Below are 21,955 nucleotides of genomic sequence, written 5' to 3' on the forward strand. Positions count from 1 at the left end.
ACGGCTGATGTAGTGCCATATGATGGCTCAGCGTCAGGGGACAAACGCGATGGTCAGAATGTTAAAACATGAAAAAAAATAACAGGAGAAACATGTGCACTGAACGGGTGTCGTTCTAATATGCAAGTGCAACTTTTTTTTCCCATTGGGTTAGAGAAAATAGCCTCATCCTTTAGCTTAGGAAAGTCCATTTAGTTTAAAGCACACAATCCGATAACTAACACTAAGACACAATGCAAAACACCATTGAAGGGCTAACAAATGGCATCATTTTTGCAGTGCCATAACCCAATGCAATGAATATTTGAATACAAACTGTGGAGCAACACGTAAAAGGCATAAAACTCACATATATTCTTTATCCTCTGTAAAGAATGACAAACATGACTGCAGCTCAACATCTTCATGTATATCTGTACTAAACTTCCCTCAGGAAGCCAAGAAAGCAACAGCACAATGTCAATGGAGCAAAAATATGGGGAAAAAAACTGTTTCAATCTTAACATTCTATTCGTATGTCATTATGTATGGTTTTTTTCTTTTTAATACGTACATTGGCGCAATAAAGGTCGGACTAAGTTTGGGAAAGGCTACATGGGAATTGTGTCTATGTTGCTAATGTTGAGGCCACTGAGCTTAAGGAAATAGTGTGTAGTAAATGCTTTCATTCATGTAATTAACTTCTATATAAGACCTTAAAGAGTATGATTAAGAGTTTGTGTTGAACACTAAGGGTAATAAAGAAAATGGAACGTGGCCAAGTTGAGCGTGAGCTAGACAGTTAAATCCACAGGACAAATCTCAGCTGAGCCGCATAAACAAACGTGTCGCATACTTACGTCTATCATATCAGCGACATCATGGATGTAATATTTGGCCACCACGGCGTTCGTTGCTGCCAGGTTCAACAAATAGTCATTGCGCGCTTTGGTGCACTTGAGCTTATTCTCGGAGTACTTGGCTTGCCTCTAAAGTAGAGAGAGAGAGAGCACAGATGAAGGGAAAAAGACATCACTGCGGGTAAATCAAGCAAATGTGTGCGCGCGCATGCACGGAGGCAGCTGCAGTTCTGGGACACTCGGAGAGGGAGGGATGGCAGCGGGAAGTTTGGAAACACTCCAGGGAAGCTGCATCTATATTAGTCATGTGTTAAGCAGCGCAGGCAGGCTCGTGTTTAGGCATGAATGTATTTCTCCGCACTCAGGAGACTGCGCAATGCTGACAAAAAAAAAAAAGGTTACGACTTTAACAGCTGGTACACTCAGCGGGAACAACACACCTAATGAGAGGCAATACAAGAGATGCAGCACAAATGATCCACCCTGTAACAATATTTAGCTCCATGACCGGGGCTAAAATTTAAATGCAGTATGGTGGACCAACGCAGGTTTACCTATTTGTAGATTTTCTTTCTTTTTCTTATTTTTTTATGAAATATATAATGTAATATTTTTATTTTTTGGGTGTGAACCAAGCCTGTAAAAATCTGTCAGTTTTTCAAAATAATAATTCTTCTTGTATGGAGTTGGCATGTTCTCTCTCGGTACTCGCCGGGTACTCCATCTTCCTCCCACTTTCTAAAATCATGCATGTTAGGCTAACTGAAGATCAAATTTTAAGTGTGAATGGTTGTTTGTCTAGTTGTGCCCCTGCGATTGACTGGTATCCAATTCAGGGTGTACAAACTGTGCTTCTCGCCCAAAATTAGCTGGGACAGGCTCCAGGTTACCCGCGACCCTTATGAGGACAAGCGGAAATGGGTGGATGAATAGATTGTGCGGTGTACCTAATGATATGTTGGACAAGTGCCTGAGACATATTAAAATAAATAAATAAAAAACAAGAAGCATCGCCATTGTATTTTGCCACTTAATATCCTAAAGAGATCGGATAAGCTAACAAAATGTTATTGCATGGAATAAGTCCGATGCATTTCTTGTACCAACTTAACAGGGTTGCTCTCTTTTTGACCATTTTCACTTTTTACCCTTATGTGTCCATCATCAAGCCACTGTGATCCAAATTTCTGTGGTACCGAGTAGGTAGGTAGGTACGTTATTTACACCTCAAAGTGTGCAGTGGAGACGACATCAATAGTTTATAAATGGGGGACTGGAGGGTTGGAATGTTCCTTACTGCACTGCATTATAAAAAGTGCTCAACTCCCAAGCAAGCGCCATCCCATATAAATCAGAAACACTGTCATCCTCTGAGCCTTTTGATTTCCTGCACCTGATATATAAAGGGAGTTTCATTCACAGGAGGAAATTCCAGAGGAAGCTTCTGAGTGAAAACTGTTCAAAGTAATCGCACTCTGCAGCAATAGAATGAGCGCTGAGCTTTGCTTTTTGTAGTCTAGAGTTCTGCAGTCTCCTCAGTTTTTCACTGCACTATATATGTATATATATCATTATCCATCCATTTTCTGGTCCACTTATCCTCACAAGGGATTATTGAAAATAATGAACTCAAAAAAGTTTAGCAGAATAAAAAAATTGATTTTTTTAATTGAATAATTATACTTACATGAATAATTGTTAAATAAATGTTGACATAGTTGAAAAGATCATTTATTTTAGTTGGTGAAATAATTTTCAATCATTACAAATAACATTAAAAATGAGAACAAATTACTATTTAACATTTTTAATGTCATCTAGACTGAACAAAAATACAAACGCAACACTTTTGTTTTTGCTTTTTTCATGAGCTAAACTGGAAAGATTTCTTCCATGCACAAAAGGCCAATTTCCCTCCTTGTTAACAAAGCTGTTCCAGAGCACTTTTATTTTATTTCTTTGCCGAAATAATTCATCCACCTCACAGGCGTGTCATACCAGGATCCTGATTAGACAAATGATTCCACAGGTGTGCCAAATGGCTAGTCTAAAAGGTGAAAATTAATCCATCGTTTTTATTTTATTTGTTTTAGTGAGGACTAAGGCACACCTGTGCAATACGCATTCTGTCTAATCAGCATCTTGATATCCCACACCTGTGTGATGGGGGGGGTTTGAAGCTACTTTCAAATCTTGCTAGTTTTGCTAATTATAAAACAGAAATCCCCCCCTGATCTCCCTTTAAAGTGCCACTGTCATGAAATGCATGATTTTTAGCACTTTATTAAAGGAAAAAAAGGCAGCCGGAATGGACCCATACGTTTTTTCACCACACAACATGATTTTGATGTACATGGCTTTTTGTCACTCCCGCCATGAAAATCCTCTCGACGGATTTGTTTTCGAGAAGAAACAGGAGGTGACGTACAGGGCAGTAGCGCACTCCAGCGGTCTCGTCTGTTAATACTAGTTTTACCTGCTGGAAGGTAGCTCGTTGTTCCTTCGTGTTAGCCAAAATTCCGAATCGTTGTATTGCTAGATATTGTTCGAACACTCGGGAGGAGGCGTTTACTCTTCATACTTTTCAAAAAGACCCGCTTCTTCGTGAAAAATGGATTGCACGGGTGCAATGGACGAGAGCTTCATGGGTTCCAAATCACAGGTAGGTGTGTATAGAGATACTAAAAAAATAATAGTTGGGGGGGCACGTCTCTCGTAACGTAACAAAAGATCTGCATACGCATGACAGGGGTCTTAAACGTGTCGATGTGCACGTCGGATGGCTTCTGCGTCGGGCTCGACAGTGAAGGCTTCCGCGTCGGGCTCGCTGGCGAAGGCCTCCGCGTCGGCCCCGAAGCAGAGGTGGTTTGGGCGTGGCGTCGTCGTCGCTCGCGAGTGGCGTTGCTTTTATCACCGCCGCGCGGAGATGGATCAGGCGGGGGGGTGGTTTGGCCGCATGCGGTTTGGCTGTGATCCGCATGTCATCTAAAAACGATAAACGGCTCAAAACGACAGGGTAATATTGCCCCTTTCATTTCACTCTGTTGTGAGATTTTCTCTTCTTTGAAACGAGCTTCTGTGACGGAAGGGGTGTGTTCGTCTCCCATAGTAGGTGGCGCAGCAAGTTTTCAATGGCGAATGTCCCGGTGTGATGTCACGGACAGAAGATGCAGCCAATATGGCGACCACTTCGATGTCGAATGAGACTTCCGCAACTTTGCGCATGGATGACGCGCTCTCCGCTCATATTTATTTTTTCGTATAGACGTTGATGTGAATAATGTTATATGTATTTTTCATTACAACATCTATTTTAGAATGTTTATCGGGATAACACTTGGGCTTTGAGCTCTGTGAAAGTGAACAACTCGACCATGGTGCTCCTTCTTTAGTATTAAGATCTCCTGGAGATCCTCACCTTCTCTTTCATCTTCTCGATCTTCTTCACAGTGCTGCGCCGGGACTGGCGGTCTTCGTGCCTCAGGATGTTGACGTTGAGCTCTCCCGACTTGCTGAACTGCTTCTCCTCCTGTTTCTCCGCATCCTTCAGCTTGCTTTCGGCGCTGATGCTCTCTGTGTGGTACATGTGGTATGTCTTCATCACCTGTAAGAGGAGCAACACCAACGTTCAACTATGGCTGTCATCGTCACGCATATCATCAAAAAGCCAACTCCCTAATGTTCAAATGCTTTTATGAGTTTCATTGGAATGTGAATAGTGTGACAGTTTGATTCCTCTCACACGTTCGTGGTCACAATTTTCGTGTTTGGCATAAATTGACGGTTATGAAACTCTAAATATGAAAGAATGAAGTTGTCCAATCTATGTGAAAGGTAGAGTCTATAACATGGGTGAGCATCTGGCTCCAAGAGAGGACGCAATATAAATATGATGCAACAGCCTTTATTTGGCAAATGAAGTTGTCTTAATAAGTGTATGATAAATATATTATAAATATATTAAATTAAATTAAATAATAATAAATAGTCCTTGGCACTAAAATGCAGTGGACAAAAGGTGCATCTTGTAAAATTGAAAATTAAATGACTCTTTAAGCTTGGAAAAAAACACATTACAATCCCAAACTACAACATTGCCTTCTTTTTCCTCCTCTTTCAGTGGTGACTTCAAATCACATCTGTGATGGGTCCCAACAGCCTCATCTCTGTTCTTATGCACATGAAACATATCGACAGCTCATATCTTATATTTAACCCATTCATGGGCAGGGTGGCAATTTTTTGCCTTTTTGAGATAAAAGTCTCCTAAGAGGCCACAATCAAGGAAATAACACTTCTTTTTCATTTATGGTTAAGTATATGATAAATTTACTCGTTTGTAATCTCGTCCCAAAAATGGAACGCTGCCCGCGACAGGGTACTTGGGTTTTCTTAGTAGATCGTCCCAAAAACCAGAATCAGAATCAGATTAAAACACTTAAATCATGATGTCCCAAAAATGGGACTCTGCCCACGAATGGGTTAATATATCAAGACTTCTTCCTCCAAATGTGTATGGATGGCTTTATTTGCAGAACATGTCGTTTCCAACACAATTTGTGACATCATTTTGAGAAGTTTAACCTTCAAAGCAGATCTCAACTCGTGCCTGTTTGGCTGATAACATAGTGCTTTAGTGTGGTACAGAAAATGAAATTGATCATAACAATAATTTGGAAGAAGCCAACAACCGCGTCAAAGCCATGGTTTGTTTTATTGAACTTCCCCTGAGTGCATAGTCCATGTGAAAACTGAATAATAACTTTGGGAAAATGATGGGGCAGCACAGTGGATTAGCTGGAAAGCATGGCCTCACAGTTCTGAGGTCCCAGGTTTCTTCCCGGACCCGCCTGTGTGGAGTTTGTATGTTCTCAGGTTCCCTCCCACATCCCAAAAAACATGCAACATTAACTGGACACTCTAAATTGCCCCTAGGTTTGATTGTGAGTGCAACTATTGTCTGTCTCTATGTGTCCTACAATTGGCTGGTAACCAATTCAGGGTGTACCCCGCTTCCTGCCGTTGACAGCTGGGATAGGCTGCAGTACTCCTGTGACCCTCGTGAGGATAAGCAGCTAAGAAAATGGATGGATGGATGAAAAAAAATGGTCCAGCGTCGCATTTTGTACCTCACAGAGCGTACCCAATGTGCAGCAGACTCTAGAAAGGTGAACTCAAATGATTTTGAAATTAATTAATGAATTTAAAAATTAAATTTGCAAAACGACAACTTTGTCTTACAAAACTATGACGTATTCTTCTAGCTGCCATTCTCCTAAAGTTGTAATGTTTTAAAATTTCTCAAAACGTGCAAGGTGGTGGGGTTAGGTGAGTCTGTTTTCAATGTTTGACTGAAAATGGAATGTCGTAGTCCGACTCCTCTGGAGTGCGAAGGCAGCCGAGTCAGAGCACTAACGGATGATTTACCGAACCAGAGGAGCTACCGAGCGATGTCATAATCCAAATTCTTCCGTTTCTTTCCAGAGGCTGCTTTGCTCTTTCACGGTGGCCTGGTGGATCAATCACAGCAAAAGATATGGCAGGAACACACATCACCACACATGGAATCTCTCAGCAGAATGAAGGAAGTCATATTTCCAAGCCACCCTCGAGTCCTTCTCCTCAATGTACTGTTGGCATCTTTTTTCTCCTCTTCCCTCTCCATAGTACTCTTGAGATACTATAATAGTACTTCAGCAAGGTAACAACAGGTTTGCAGTGACAGAGGGCCTGAAAAGTACCCAATGTCCTTGTTAAGTGTAACCATCTGCTTCTTCTTCTCTCTTGTAAAGTGACATCCAGATGTGAGTGGCATTTTTACATGTCCTGAAAGCATTTTTATCTATTTATTTATTTTAAATACCCCAGGATGTTGGATAGTCTGCATAAACAGCGATTTACTTCCTCCCCCAAGTTTCCTGTGATCCACTAAATAATGTACACTTAGGCAGTACAAGTCCTTTCATCTCCATAAGAACTGCCTTTGGCCCAAAGCCTGTGATAGTAATATTTTCCAACGTTGTCTTTGAAGAAACTATTTAGACCCGTCATTGTGTGGTGCGACACTGAAACGCTCCAGGAAGGCGGGAACAACAGCAACGACAGACGGGCAACAAGCTGGGACAGGAAAATGTATAGAAGAAACAAAAAATAAACGTAATTTTCAGAAGTAAGTGATGGGGTACAGACATTGTTAAAAATAATACACCAGTACACTGAATTTAGTTTCATTTGTTTTCTCAGTGGCGGCACGGTGGGTCAGCTGGTAAAGGGTTGGCCTCACACTTCTGAGGACTCGGGTTCAACCTCGGCCCCGTCTGTGTGGAGTTTGCACGTTCTCCCCGTGCCTGTGTGGGTTTTCTCCGGGCACTCCGGTTCCCTCCCATATCCCAAAAACATGCAACATTAATTGGACACTCTAAATTGTCCCTAGGTGTGGCTGTTTGTCTCCATTTGCCCTGTGATTGGGTGGCAACCAGTTGAGGGTGTACCCTGCCTCCTGCCCGTTGACAGCTGGGATAGGCTCCAGCACTCCCCATGACCCTCGTGAGGATAAGTGGCAAAGAAAATGGGTGGATGTTTTCCTCAGTAAAGACTAAATTTATTGTATTTTTCTCATTTTTGGCAGCACAATGTAACTACAGTGGCATGTCTACCTCACAGTTCTGGTATGGTGTTGAAATTCCAGCTCTGGGCTTCCTCAATGTCGTTTTCATATCATCCTCCTCACTTGTACGTTTTTTTTTTTGTGCACTCCTTCTTCATTCCACATTCCAAAACCATGCGTGTTGGGTTAGTCGAAGATTTAAAATTGTACGTAGGTGTGAAGAACAGTGTGAATGGTTGTTTGATTGATGGCCAGTCCAGGGTGAAGAAAAGGGATGAATGGATAATGAGATAGTGTTGTAACTAATGTGTCCTTAACCCCAAGAACTGTAGCATTATGTTTTATAACATAACATTTGCATGTATTATGTTTCAAAAATGCAGACCGCAGTTCCTGGTGAATGGAAAAGAAGTCGACAAACGTATGAACGACAGACAGAGCCAACAAAGGTAAGCGCCTTCTCCAGCTGAGAGTTTTTAAACCCGTGTTGCTATTAATAAGAGAAACAAGGGAGCATCCAACAGACAGCAGGTGGTCCATCACAAAGATAAGATCAGCTTCATTGATCTCACTCGGGATATTAAGTCTACGTAACCGGAAATTAACTCAGAATTGTTGCATCTTTCGGAGTCGTGTTGCTGAAAACATCAACAGGAGACGTTAAAGCCTTTGCACACTTTCTTCATTTCAAGGCTTGGCAGACTGAAAATATGTTTTTAGCCCACGGCCTTCCATGTCTGGCTCAAGAGCTGGGGATTTCACAGTTTTCTTGGCTGCCAATGAAAACTGTAAGAAAAAAAATATCGCCATGTGTTACCAAATGACGACAATATTGATTTGGCTCTTTATGAAGAAAAGAAAATACTAGCAATGGTCCAAACTGGGAAAAAACGAGTTCAGTTCCCATCAAAATACCTTCTTACAAATTGTAAATGGAGTGCACTTAAATAATGTAATTGCCAAAGTTGAATGGACCCGAGGTCATGATTTACACTTACAGGTTTCAAACTGCCATCATGCATGACATCACAAGCGATAGCAGTTTAGCGAGCTGTTTTGTGTTTTCTTTGGCAGCAGACTCCATTGTCACTATGACAGTCATCACTTCTTATGAGTGCTTTACTGTTTTTATGCTAGAGTAGTCAACATTTAGTTTTACACTTATATTAAAAATGAAAACAGTACAATGAAGAGGTATTTGTGACAGAAGTCACCTTTGTATAATGTAATATTTTATTATGTTTTTTTACATTTTAATATTAAATATTTTAAATTGGAAAAACATTTGGATATTCACTTTGGTTGTTTGGTCAATATAAGATGACTGTGGTACAGTAGTAAAATTCATCCATCTATCCATTTTTTTAGCCACTTATCCTCACAAGGGTTGTAGGGAGTGCTGGAGCGTATCTCAGCTGTCAACGGGCAGGAGGCGGGGTACACCCTGAACTGGTTGCCAGCCAATAGGAGGGCGCATAGAGACAAACAGCCGCACTCACAATCACACCTAGGGGAAATTTAGAGTGTCCAATTAATGTTGCATGTTTTTGGGATGTGGGAGGAAACCGGAGTGCTTGGAGAAAACCCAGGCTAGCACGGGGAGAACATGCAAAACTCCACACAGGCGGGTCCGGGATTGAACCCGGCACCTCAGAACTGTGAGGCCAACGCTTTCCAGCTGAGCCACCGTGCCGCCTCAGTCGTAAAACGATCAGTAAAAAAAAAAAAAATAATCTGCCCTCTCTGGCCATATCTTGTACTTCTGATTTGATTTTACAGTGCCTGAGGAAAAACAACCAATCAGAGACAGACGCCTTGATTGACGACATGTTCATCATTCTTTAGCACTCGCAGGCTAATGAACACAGCTTGGCACTGACCTGTTCCGTCGGGCTTGAGAAGCTTTGCTGAACTATAGTGGAATATCCTCTTAAAGTTAGCAACAAAAATTTAAAAGAAGGAAATGGACAGACCCAAGACAAAATGAGAGTAAACATAGGAATTTCCTTTCAGAGGTGGAGGGGCCTCAGGCATCTGTGAGGATTAAGAACTGTAGTTGAATTAGCAACATTTTTCCCTACCTCTTTTTGATGTTTTTATTGAGCATATATCCCACCAAAAAGTAGTTTTGATTTCTGATTAACATACAATTAACTATAAAATGAAATGTTCCTCATTCCCGTTCACAAATGGTCAAATGTCAAGAGCTCACTGAACTCAGTAACAGTCCTTTTATTGGTGAACTTTATGATGCTGGACAGTTGACATATCACAGGGGGTGTTATTTTGTGTCATATTTTTTTGTGTAACATAGTGTAAATCTACTTGGGTGACAGAGTAAAATATGAACACACACAAAAAAAAACAAAGAGCTATACCAGCACACGGGAAATTAATTTAGTGATGTAGTTAAAAGATGTAGCCATGTGAAACAACAAAGCAGCAGGGGAAGACTTAAATTAAAGCACTTTCTCATAATATGGCATTCCATTTTTTTGTCTAATACGCTCCTGAGTCAGCTGCATTTTGCAGATAAAAACAAAATGATGCGCGATATGACAAAATGACACCTTTGAGTAATAATTCACTGTGAACGAAACACAGCACATTTAAGCTGAGAAAATATCACACCATTTCATCACTCATCCAATTTTTCACATCATAATCTTCAAAACTGTTCAATAAATACACAGCCTTTTACGCTTAAAAAAAAGATTGAAAGTGAGATGTGAGTGTATAGCAGGCTTACATTTTTTTCAGGTCATAATTAACAACAAAATAGGTGGGAAAACAAGAACATAAAATATTGAAAGGACATGACAAAAGGCGTGATCATTTAAGAGATCAGTGTGGTACGTACAGTGTAGAGTTCATTGGTCACCTTCACCAGCTCCTCGTGCATCTGGATCCCGATGTCCTTACTCTGAAAAACAAAGTACAGCAAAACCTCAGGTTGTGCTTGAAAGGTGGTGACACGTGGTGACATTTTCTGACAGTTTTTTTTTTAATTTTTTTTATTGAGTACACCTCTATAATCGAATGAAGTACAATACAAGAGCTGTAGAGATGTAATATGGTGGAGTGCACTTTAGACCAAAATAAACTTTTCAATTCCACCTCTTACCTCTCAGAGTGCGGATGTACCATTATTGTAGTTGGTCAGATTTGTGGAATTGGTCATTCGTACGTTATGTACAGAACCGTATTACTGCCACACCAAAAAAAAAAAAAGGTCACATTTCACATAATGTGAAACGTTTCACATTATGTGAATCGATTCACGTGATAACGTACATTCGTTTCACATAATAACGTAGATATATATATATATATATAAATACATTTCTCCCCTCTTTACCCCAACCCCCAAAAGACTTCTGGATCAGGTAGGTGGAGACCTTTTAGCGTTATATATCAAGAACACAAAACTATAGGATGCGAAGAATAAACTTACACGTTCTTGCTCCATGCATAAGAGGCAATCTTCAGGTACACCACGACTCCGTAAAAAACTCACCAAATCCATGTTTTGTGCAACACTAAATGATGTCTTATGGAAGCGTATTGCTCCCGCCCACCCGAACCAGAAGTAATTGTCTATTGGGGGTTGGGGTAAAGAGAGGGGAAATTTATTTATTATTTTGTACATTATTACGTGAAACGAATCTACCTTATTATGTGAAACGAATCTATGTTATAAGCTGAATCGATTCACCTAATAATGTGAAATGGTTCACATTATTAAGTGTAACGCGACCTTTTTTTTTGGGTGTGGCAGTAATACATTTCCGTAGTTATGTGTGAATTACAAAAAAAAAAGACCAACATTTACATTTCTCGAAAATAATATGCAAATTTTTCCAAAAATATTTTCAAAAAGTTAAGAGCGCATTATATTTAGGTATGTATGAAAAATAAAAAAATACAATTAGATTGTATAGTCTTATACAGTTCCATAGAGTGGGGAAAAAAAGGTATACATCTACATTTCGATATGATATTTGATGTTTTATATTACACATTTAGAAAAATTACGGTAATCTGCGCCACCAACCTGAACTCTGACCTCCTTGGGGTGGTGGTGGTGGGGGGTTGCATTTTACGATCGTTAGCTTAACATATTTTTTACTACTGCACCAAGCATCAGAAATGACAGCCCGTGAGTTTGTTTTGACTTAAACGTAGACAAAAAATGTCGACAACAAGGGCTAGTTGTGCAGCCACTTTTAAAAGAAATGTGACCTCACTCTGGCCGATGACGCAGCCAAACCTTTAGCAAAACAACATGAGCTAACTGCTAACTAACAAAACTACGTAGTACGATCATAATGGGCACATTAAAAAAAAAACAAAAAAACAGGCGCACACAATTGAAATGCTCGCTTTTTTTTAAGTGCCCATTACGCTTACTTCTACGTAGTTTGAACTCTTGTTTTGATTGCGACCTGACATTATGAAGGGCTGCGACAGATTGAAGTCAAACGGGGGTAAGAGGCTGTGCTGGTTGCACGGTGGACCTTCCCCTCAAAGTGCTGACAATAATGAGGAATAAAGGGAACCAAGACTCTTGGGATTCAAAAAAATGTTTCCTCACAAATGCCATGGATGGCACAGAGGATGGCATGCTGGGGGAGCAAGATGGGATCACTGTTCATGAATGCAGGAGGCACCAAGACTGGACCAAGTTATCAATGATGAGTTTGACAGTGATGCACCAAAGGTAGCTACGATGGATATTTTTCAGATTGGCGATGAGTCAGATGCTTCTTTTGAAGTCTTGGCCAAGAGTGTGTATTGCTGTGGATAAACCGCATTATGCACAAACATTTGATGCACAAATATCTAAAGCAACAAAATGTACTGTAGTTTATTTATTCAAGACTGTAATGTGTTATCAACAGTATTAATAAAATGTCATGCCATCGTTGAGCATTTACTTTAGTTGCTTTAGGGATTCTGTTCTGACAATTGCAGAGACCAGGACAAGCATATCGTTTGGCCTGTCCCGAGATATATATTACCGCTGCATCAGTACATGCACAAAGATTATTATTAATTATGACTTTTTGAAAAACAATACAAGTACAAACATTAAAAATACAAACCTGGCAAAATAGAAATGGATAATTCCTACTATTCTGAGCATACGGATAGCAGCAAATTGGAGGTGCGCGTTGTACATTGGTAGAAGGGTTTTCCTGATTTTTTTTTTTTTTTAGGTCAACTTTGGGAGTGCGGATTATACTTCAGGATGCATTATACTCAAGAAATTACGGTATGTGAATTTACTCTGTTGTGTGCAGGAAGGAAGGGGGGGTGGGCTGTGGATTCGTTTGTCTTTGCAGACATACAGGCATTAAGTCCCACTCAAACAGGCAACAAACTAGATGTAATAAATGCTGAAAGTCCTCGGGCAGCTGCTGAATGGCATCAGCGCGCACCAGTGGCTCCGAAGTGAGACAGACTGCAGCATGTACTGCAGACTGCAGAGGCTCAGGGGGTGGGGGGGGCAGGAGGGGGGCAGGAAGAGTTCAAGCAGGCAATGAACAATTGTGATGCAACACACTGTAAGAGCAGGGATCGTTTTGGAGCGATCCTCATACTTTTCAATGCCTCCACATTGTGCATCAAGTGCACTTTACTTCATTCACTGAATAAATGTATGACGAGTAATTGCCACACCTCTCACAGTGTCTTTTTGCCCTCTAGAAAAATGACACACATGTCATTTGTAAAGATTACATTTACACGGGTGTTTGAATAGAAAGGAAGGACAGTTTTGCTAGTGATACTGCCACGTTAGGAAACCTGGTATAGTGGGCATCCCCTTCACTGGATGTCAATAATCATCTTACTTTCTTGTTACAAAATATCCACATGCATTCTACATATTAATATAAAATACATTACTGTGGGGCGGCACGGTGGATCAGCTGGTAAAGCGTTGGCCTCACAGTTCTGAGGACCCAGCGTTCGATCCGGCCCCGCCTGTGTGATTGTGTGTGAACATTGATTGGACACTCTAAATTGCACCTAGGTGTGATTGTGAGGGTGAATGTTTGTCTCTATGTGCCCCGTGATTGGCTGGCAACCAATTCAGGGTGTACCCTGCCTCTTGCCCGTTGACAGCTGGGATAGCCTCCAGCACTCCCCGCGACCCTCGTGAGGATAAATGGCTACAGAAAATGGATGGATGGATGGATGGATGGATGGACAAATACAGTACTGTGATATTTTCTTTGCCAACACCTTGTGCCACCTGACAAGATAAATGAGAGTCTTGGAGTGTTTCACTATGTGTAGTGTGATATGTTCATGTATTTGAATATTTTTTGTTTCTTTAACGCTCAAAGATGCCAGTTTTATCTTCCCCATTCATTGGCTTGTACCATTTATATTTCATCACCATCATCATCGTCGTCATCATCGTAACACAATTTTAACCGGTAGGCATTACTCCACAAATAATAGTGATGACTGTATGTAAATAAGTCGCGTAAAAGTTAAGTATAAGGGTGTTACTTTTGATACCCCAGTTCAGCACTCCATGGCTAACGCTGCCCATTGTATTAGGGGGCGGGGTCGAGCGGCCTTCAAAATATTGAGCCAAAGACATTTTTCCTAAAACGATTCTTTCAATTCTTGAGCGGTTCCTGCCAGCTGCTTGGCTCTATTTTGACAATGGTCCGACGAAAAGAACCCTCCCAATCTCTGGGGTGTTCGCTGGTTTCACTTTCAGCATTGTGGAGGCTGGCCAGGTTATAGACACATCGCACCCATGCCAGAGGGGAAATGAAGGAATGACCCTTGTCATGGATTTTTTATGAAGTGGAATTGTTTTTCCAAATGAAGGGTTTCCTTTTTTTTTTAAGTGCTGGCAAACACGCAAACAAGGACACGTCCAGGAAGTCGTGCAAGGTGAGAGCAGGGCTCCGATGTTTGCATAAGACCTCAGTTATTCCTGCTATGTGCTGACTAAATGCCGCTAACACTCATTAGAGGTGACAAAATATTTGCGCAGGGGTGTCTGGCCACCATTTTTCAGCGTGTTACCCCTTCTACAGCCTCCTTCGACAGCTCATTACACAATGAGATCCAAAAATAAACAATACAAGCTGAAGTGATACAGACCAGTTCTACTCAACTACCAAATCAGAAAAACAGTAGATATAAAAAGTCTACACACCCCCATCCAAAAGTAATGTTTTTGGGTTTAAAAAAATGGGACCAAGCTATTTTTAAACTTTTTCCACAAATTCACTTATACTCTAGATTGCTTCATTGGGGGAAAACTCTGTATAAGGGGGGGGGGCATAAACAATTTAGATAATATGGTTGCACAAGTGTGCACACCATCTGACAACTAAGATGCTGTGGCTGTATTCAGCACATTGAAACACATGCTAAATGGGAGTTAGCGCACGACTACTACCATTTAAAGTGCCCCTGAGTCACTTCATATAAAGTTTTGCTGTTTTAGTAGGCTTTTCATGTGATTTTTCTGCTTTCTAGCGGAAGTGTGAATGTTTTGTGCACACAAACACTTGTATTTGGAACTCTTTATAATTCCTTGACAAAGGCTCCAGTTCCATCTGTAGATACCTGGATGGTGTTTTTGTTCGTTGATGTTGTTTTCTTTGTTTTTTATGGAGGGGGCGTTGTAAATGTATGCTTCAAAGATACCTTTTGGATTTTTTGGACAAAAAGTTTAATTTTGGATTCATCAGAAGTTTTCTGTTTTTCCATTTTCCATCTAACATTTTTCCACACGTTAGAGTGACTTCTAGTGTGGTTTTTACAGAAACGTTAAAGCAAAGTTGAACTTTTTGGCCGTAATTCGCCAGTCAGAAAGATTGTGAGGCCCTGCTTTCATGGTCTGTATTCACACAGAAAATCGAGATCAAGCAAGCTTTTCCCAGTCAACACTGGGTTTTGCAAAAGGCACAGACTCCCTGATTGCGATATGCAAAGGAAGAAGAGCCAATTAGGAAGGGACTCGAAGCGTGCTGCCAGACAAAAATAGCTACTGGTTGTGTGTTTGTATAACGTGTCTCACAAGCCAATCTCTTCAAAGAAAAGAAAAAATATTGCAAGAAAGTGTGGAACCACAATGTAGTCAGCACATAATATAATGGTCAGACAACAAATGAGTTAGGACTGAAACAAGAGGACCTCTGATTGATACACCCGAGTAGTGCAGTTCATTTTGTCAAAATTGTTTGATTCATCGTCATCAAACAAACTATCAACCAAATTCTTGATGTATTTTCAACTAAACACTTGGGAGAAATATCTGCTTCCCAAGTGATCACCAATGTCAAGCAAAGAAGCTAAACAAAGTAACTACAATTTCAAGTATAGAGCTCGTGCACCTACATCACCGAAGTCATGTGACTAGCCATATTGCTGGTCTAACGTAGCATTGTTCAATGCTAACTTGGTTAGAGACAACACGAAAATATGTCTTGTAGCATGACACCCAGAGTTTTGTCCAATAGCGTTAAACATTTAGAAGATGACAATAAACGAAGGTACATGGAAAAATGAGAGACACTTGGCATAGGAGACCAATATTTAATGCTGAATTTCATGTTTTTGCTGATGAGAAATTGGACTGTTAATTGGCTTCCGGTTGTCTTGGACAACTGGATCTACACACATATCTGGTTAGTAAGTCTTCGAGATTTACACAGAAAAGTCTGAAAGCGTACAAAAGTCTGAACCCATACAAATACTTTGTTGGTGGATCTGTTCTCAATCAGGAAGAAATCCCACATAGTGATGGACCCACAGAGATTTTTTCAATACAAATACCAATATTTAAAAAAAATACTCCTGGTTTTACACAAACCTGCATTCATTAACTATGATTGGAGAAAAAAAACAAAAAAAGCTACTCGTACACTGAAGCGTGTTGCGGCCACACTTTAAACTTTGCTAAACCTCTCTGTGACATGCATTTTTTTCAAAGTATGCATTGTTCTCAAATGAGCCAACATGGCATTATAAATACTTCTAGGGAATTTGAGATTGAGAAGAATAATTCCTACCTACCGTGAAAATGGTGGCGTGGCAATCATGAGCTCAATAGCACAGGGTGTATTTAGTTACAAGCCTACACTGACCTGTCTGTAAATATTGGAAATGTCATATTGGCTACGAGGCGAAATACGTCCTGATCTTTTACAAATATAGCGATCCGAAGGCACCATCATTCAGTGCACCTCGAATCTCCGGTTTGTGGGACTAATATGAGGCTTATTCTGTTTGATTCTCAGAGTGAAATGTGAGGCTGAATTGCACACGAATGAAGCTCCCGCTGACCTTCTTGAAGAGGCGGATGACGTCCTCGCTGATCTGGGCCAAGCGCAGAATGACATTGTTGGTGTAGATGTCGCTGAGTGTGGCGTGGTCGCGGCTTTCACGTCTGGTCTGGTTCAGAACCAGGTACCAGCAGTTCACAGAGGACAGCAGGTGCTGGTCTTTCCTGGAAAACAAAACAGAAACGGTTAGAGTGTGAATATATGCCCTTTTTTGGATGTTTTATATTTCCAGGCCATGTTTAATAAGATTAATGACTCATGTTATAGAAATACAAGTGTACAGGAAAGTGAAGACCTCCACTATGGGTTACACATGAGTCGACCCTGACAAATAATTAAACAGTTACAGGAGGATCTGAAGTAGTTTGAGACAGCTCAAGCATTCCTATTGGATCCAATTTGATAAGACGCATGAACAATTATTTGCAACCTGATTAGTTTTGACTGATACGCTACAAACTGAATTCCAAATTATTATGCTAATCTCTCTCATTATGCTCAATAGAAAATGCAAATGACAGCATTATTTAAGTCATCAAGCATTTGAATATAATTCAAAGGTTATTGAACAAAACCTTGCAATGATAACATTATTTGTTTTCGAGATCCGAACCCCAAAAAACAGGTTTGGATTTTCGCTCACAGAGGTATTCATCACCAAGCCACAGAATGACATTTAGCGTGTGGATCCATGCATTAGCTGCACAGACACCCAACATCTTGGCAGAACAATTGATTATAATTAATCTGGTCCTCAGAAGCCAATGCTGATGACACAATTAACTGACATGAATCTGTACATGCAATGACACTGCAGCTGTGCTAAGCATTTGACTTTGGTGTTTCTCGATAGTCCAACTGTCACTAAAAAGAAAGTGGTGGGTCTTTGCCTAGCCAGAGTCTCAAGTCACAGATGCAGAAACTTATAACGAGTGCGCCTTTATGTAAATTTACAAACTTCTGATGTCACAATTCTGACCAGGTTTGCTCACTCACACATAAAGGCAGCCAACTAAAGTTAGGAATTTTCACAATTGAAAGTACTCCGGAGACCCAACTATAGGGAGTCCTCAGATTAAGACGGTCTCGACCTAAGACGTTTCGAATTTACAACACTCGTCCCCGTCTGCCATTTTTTCTGGCTTATGCTTGTCCGCGTTTGTGCACAGGGAGTATCTTCCCATTTTTTGACCTCCTCTTTAGACATTAATACCCCAAAGAAGAAACCTGTGTCTTTTAGCAATGCTTCTGCAGCCAAAATAGGTTAACCTAAATCCATTGCCATGGAAAAAAAGCTCAAGATCATCAAACGATTGGAGAAAAGAGAAACATCAACGCCACCAAGGCTTTAGTCAGTTGACCATGGTGACAAAGCCCGTATTTTAGCACATGTGAAGGGTTCCGTTCCTATGTCGAATACAATGATCACAAAACGAGGTTCTTTGATACTTGTCGAGATGGAGAGGATTGAAGACCAGTTTCCGTCGCAATACCCAAGCACAGCCTCCCCTTCTTCTTCTACAGCCACATCTCTGTAGTAATGCTAAGTACATCATCTTGTTTATTTCATTGTATTTGTTTTTTTATACAAAGTATTTTGATGTAAATTCTGACTTTAATGGTGAAATCCGACTTAAGTCGAAATTCGAGTTAAGTCACTACTGTAGGAACAGATCTCAGTTGTAGACAGAGGACTTCCTGTATTTGCATACATCTTAAGTCAATTTTCTCATGTGCCCATCGTAAAAATAAAGATCCCCTCTTAGCAGAGGTAATTAGGGCAAATTCTGCTCTTAGTCTGGAGATCATTTTAAAACATGAACACACACTGCACATTTGAGTCCCCAACACCCCAAATATCCAAAAGATTCAGTAGAATAAAATAATTTGACTTTAATTTTTCCTCCAGTCATTCCAACCCAGCTTCACTGCATCTGCACTCCATCCAAATAATTCTACATTTTATACTCTAAACTCCATTATATTCTCGGTAGACATCAACTGGTTAAATGAATAATGATGCACAGGCCTGCTTTGCCGCATAATGACTTTAAGCGCTTGCTGGCAAGGGTGCGATCCAAAGAGCGTTGCATAGATATGGTAGACAGCGAGTATTGCACGCACATGTACACACGAACACGCAATATGCTTCCAAAGCCTTTCTCCGTGTCTTCATTCTATCTGTGCATTCATCAATCAAGCCACCCTGAGGCCCAGATAAAGAAAGGCAGAAGGAAATGAGAGCAAAGCAGGACCAGAGTGCAGTTTTTTGGTAGTGATTTTGGGGACGGTGGGGGTCTTACGCTACATGTTCTCAGCAACATCAAAGACCCTCCGGAGACGATGCCAGTGCTAATCACGTCTTATGAGGCTAATATCCAGCTACAAGTGCTGGGAATCGCAATGTAACTCACACTACAGTATCAGCATAGTATTTAAGCCCACATTAACATGAGTGTCATGCTAGAGGCGTCAGAGCTCTTGTTTTGATTGTAGTTATTTAGCTAGTGAGTTTGTTAAGTTGTCAGATTTTGCAAAAACTCCACCACCAACATCAACAAAACTTCGGAAGATGGCAAAGAACCCAAGTGATATTTATCATCCATTTTCAAGGTCACATGTAAGCTGGAGCCTTTTTCTTCCCAACTTATGCTAGGAAAGTTAAAGTAGCTGCGCAAACTAGTTGCGCTCACGTTGCAAACTCTATGAAAAAGGACACCAAAATGTTTTACTGAAAATGTAAAACAATAATCACAATAAAAAATTAATTTCAAACATTTAGATCTTAATTTCACAAAGCATAAGATACTGTATCATTGACTATATCTTCTGCTTACTTTTCATAAGACTTATAATAAGTATTACTTTATTGCTTATGAGATTTTCTTTGTCTACATTTTCTCTTCTACAGCACCACCTTTGGGAAGAGGCTCCAAAATTCCCCTTTGAAAGCTTCAAATATTGAGGCTGGTGCATAAATATTTAGATAACCATGCAATATAATGAATGACATACTGCAAAGGTCAGTGATTGCTGTGTTTTCAATAGGATTCAGAACCAGTGCAATGCAAAGAGAAGAAATGAGTATAAATACAGAAAATTCCTTTTAAAGACACGCAAAATAGCACTCATTGACACATTAGTAATTACAGCTCTATTAGCAATAGAGAATCTGAAGTAGTCTACTTTTTAGTTCCCTCTTCTGAGATGGCCTATTTCTCAATCGTCATCATCTTCCCTTTGGTACCCGGTCCTGCTTGAGCAACTGCCTGAAGGGGCTGCAGCCCGGTCGGTCTTCTGTGCATAACAAAACTTTTTACTCCAGCGGTTTGGGGACCAAGCACTTCCAAATTCTGCTAATCCTTAAAAGTGTTGGGGATTGTCTGATCACATTTCGAGGGACAGCCTCCCTTCCAATTCCTTTATTTAATCTTTGCTAACACATGCGCGCGCACAATCACGATGCAGTGAATTTGTACACAACCACAACCTTCAAGCACAATAAGACACGCTTTATTACATTAATGTCTGGCAAAGTGAGAGTCAGAGCAACAAGAAAACAAGATGTCATTTTCCCGTGCCACAGACCTCATTTCACAGAAGCACGAGGCCACTAATTGGGCTTTGTGTGACCCACATCCCTGGAAAAAAATTAAAACATTATGTTTTATATATATATATATATATATATATATATATATATATATATATATATATTCAATAGGTTGTATTTTATACTGCTGTATATACAGGGATAATCTTCTAGTTGGTCCTGTAAAGAGAATGATGTATAGAGAGCAGAGTCAGGAATAATTGGCATTGCCTCTGTGTATTTATACACAGAATATCATTAAGATGGAAAAGTCGATGCACCGTGAGGACCGTCATCCAGCTTTTGTTAATATTTACTCTGTGAAATGCTCCCTGCAAGAAAAAAAAATCATGTGGAAGTGTACTGTATGTCGGGAAAGTAATTTCCTTCGCTGACAAACGCACTGCAAGATGTCAGCATAATGTGCGTATCGGGGCGCAAAAAAAACAGCATTATGCGCCCACGCTTTATGCTTGAATGCCGTCATCTTAATCACCGCGATCCTGTGATGTGTCCCAACCAGATTTCCCAGAAGGAAGTGCGCAGCTATCAAACCAAAGACTGCTCTCTGAATTCTCTTAATCCTCTTCGCACTGCGTCTGCCTGCTGCTCACCGACCAAACATCCCACCCGACAAGAGCCAAAAAACAAAACTGGTACATTGGTACATGCTGTACGCATTTGTTTTATTTTTACCGGTTTGCACATCACGCAGCGGTTTTGCTTGTCGGGGGAAGATTGCCAATGTTCGCTAATGTGCAGCTGCCTTGGCATGGAACTGCAAAAGCTTCATACTGTGAAGGAGCTCATCTATTGATGCGTGAATCGCTGACTTCCACCAGCTGTGCTGTGCTTTGGGATAAGGATCGCGCTACTGACTTCTTCTTTTCCTTTCGGCTTGTCCCGTTAGGGGTCGCCACAGCGAGTCATCTTTTGCCATCTTAGCCTATCTCCTGCATCTTCCTCTCTAACCCCAACTGCCCTCATGTCTTCCCTCACCACATCCATAAACCTTCTCTTTGGTCTTCCTCTCGCTCTTTTGCCTGGGAGCGCCATCCTCAGCATCCTTCTACCAATATACTCACTCTCTCGCCTCTGAACATGTCCAAACCATCGAAGTCTGCTCTCTCGAATCTTGTCTCCAAAACATCCAGCTTTGGCTGTCCCTCGAATGAGCTCATTTCTAATCCTATCCAACCTGGTCACTCCGAGCGAGAACCTCAACATCTTCATTTCTGCCACCTCCAGTTCAGCTTCCTGTTGTTTCTTCAGTGCCACCGTCTCTAATCCGTACATCATGGCCGGCCTCACCACTGTTTTGTAAACTTTGCCCTTCATCCTAGCAGACACTCTTCTGTCACATAACACACCAGACACCTTTCGCCAGCTGTTCCAACCTGCTTGGACCCGTTTCTTCACTTCCTGACCACACTCTCCATTGCTCTGTATTGTTGACCCCAAGTATTTGAAGTCGTCCACCCTCGCTATCTCTTCTCCCTGTAGCCTCACTCTTCCCCCTCTACTTTTCTCATTCACGCACATATATTCTGTTTTACTTCGGCTAATCTTCATTCCTCTCCTTTCCAGTGCATGT

General features: G+C 40.8%; 1 protein-coding gene across 2 annotated transcripts in view; it reads right to left on the minus strand.

Annotated features, from left to right (window-relative positions):
- srgap3 (SLIT-ROBO Rho GTPase activating protein 3) overlaps nt 1-21,955 on the minus strand; it is a 71,497-nt gene that overhangs the window by 20,798 nt on the left and 28,744 nt on the right. For both annotated transcript variants that reach the window (XM_061833107.1, XM_061833108.1), the window contains exons 3-6: nt 16,771-16,933; nt 10,307-10,369; nt 4,258-4,443; nt 840-968 (exon numbers count right to left, since the gene is read on the minus strand). In XM_061833107.1, coding sequence (XP_061689091.1) covers nt 840-968; nt 4,258-4,443; nt 10,307-10,369; nt 16,771-16,933 — 541 coding nt within the window. The remainder of the gene's footprint in view (nt 1-839; nt 969-4,257; nt 4,444-10,306; nt 10,370-16,770; nt 16,934-21,955) is intronic.

This window comes from Syngnathoides biaculeatus, chromosome 10 (assembly GCF_019802595.1).
Source record: "Syngnathoides biaculeatus isolate LvHL_M chromosome 10, ASM1980259v1, whole genome shotgun sequence".
NCBI classification, from domain to species: Eukaryota; Metazoa; Chordata; class Actinopteri; order Syngnathiformes; family Syngnathidae; genus Syngnathoides; species Syngnathoides biaculeatus.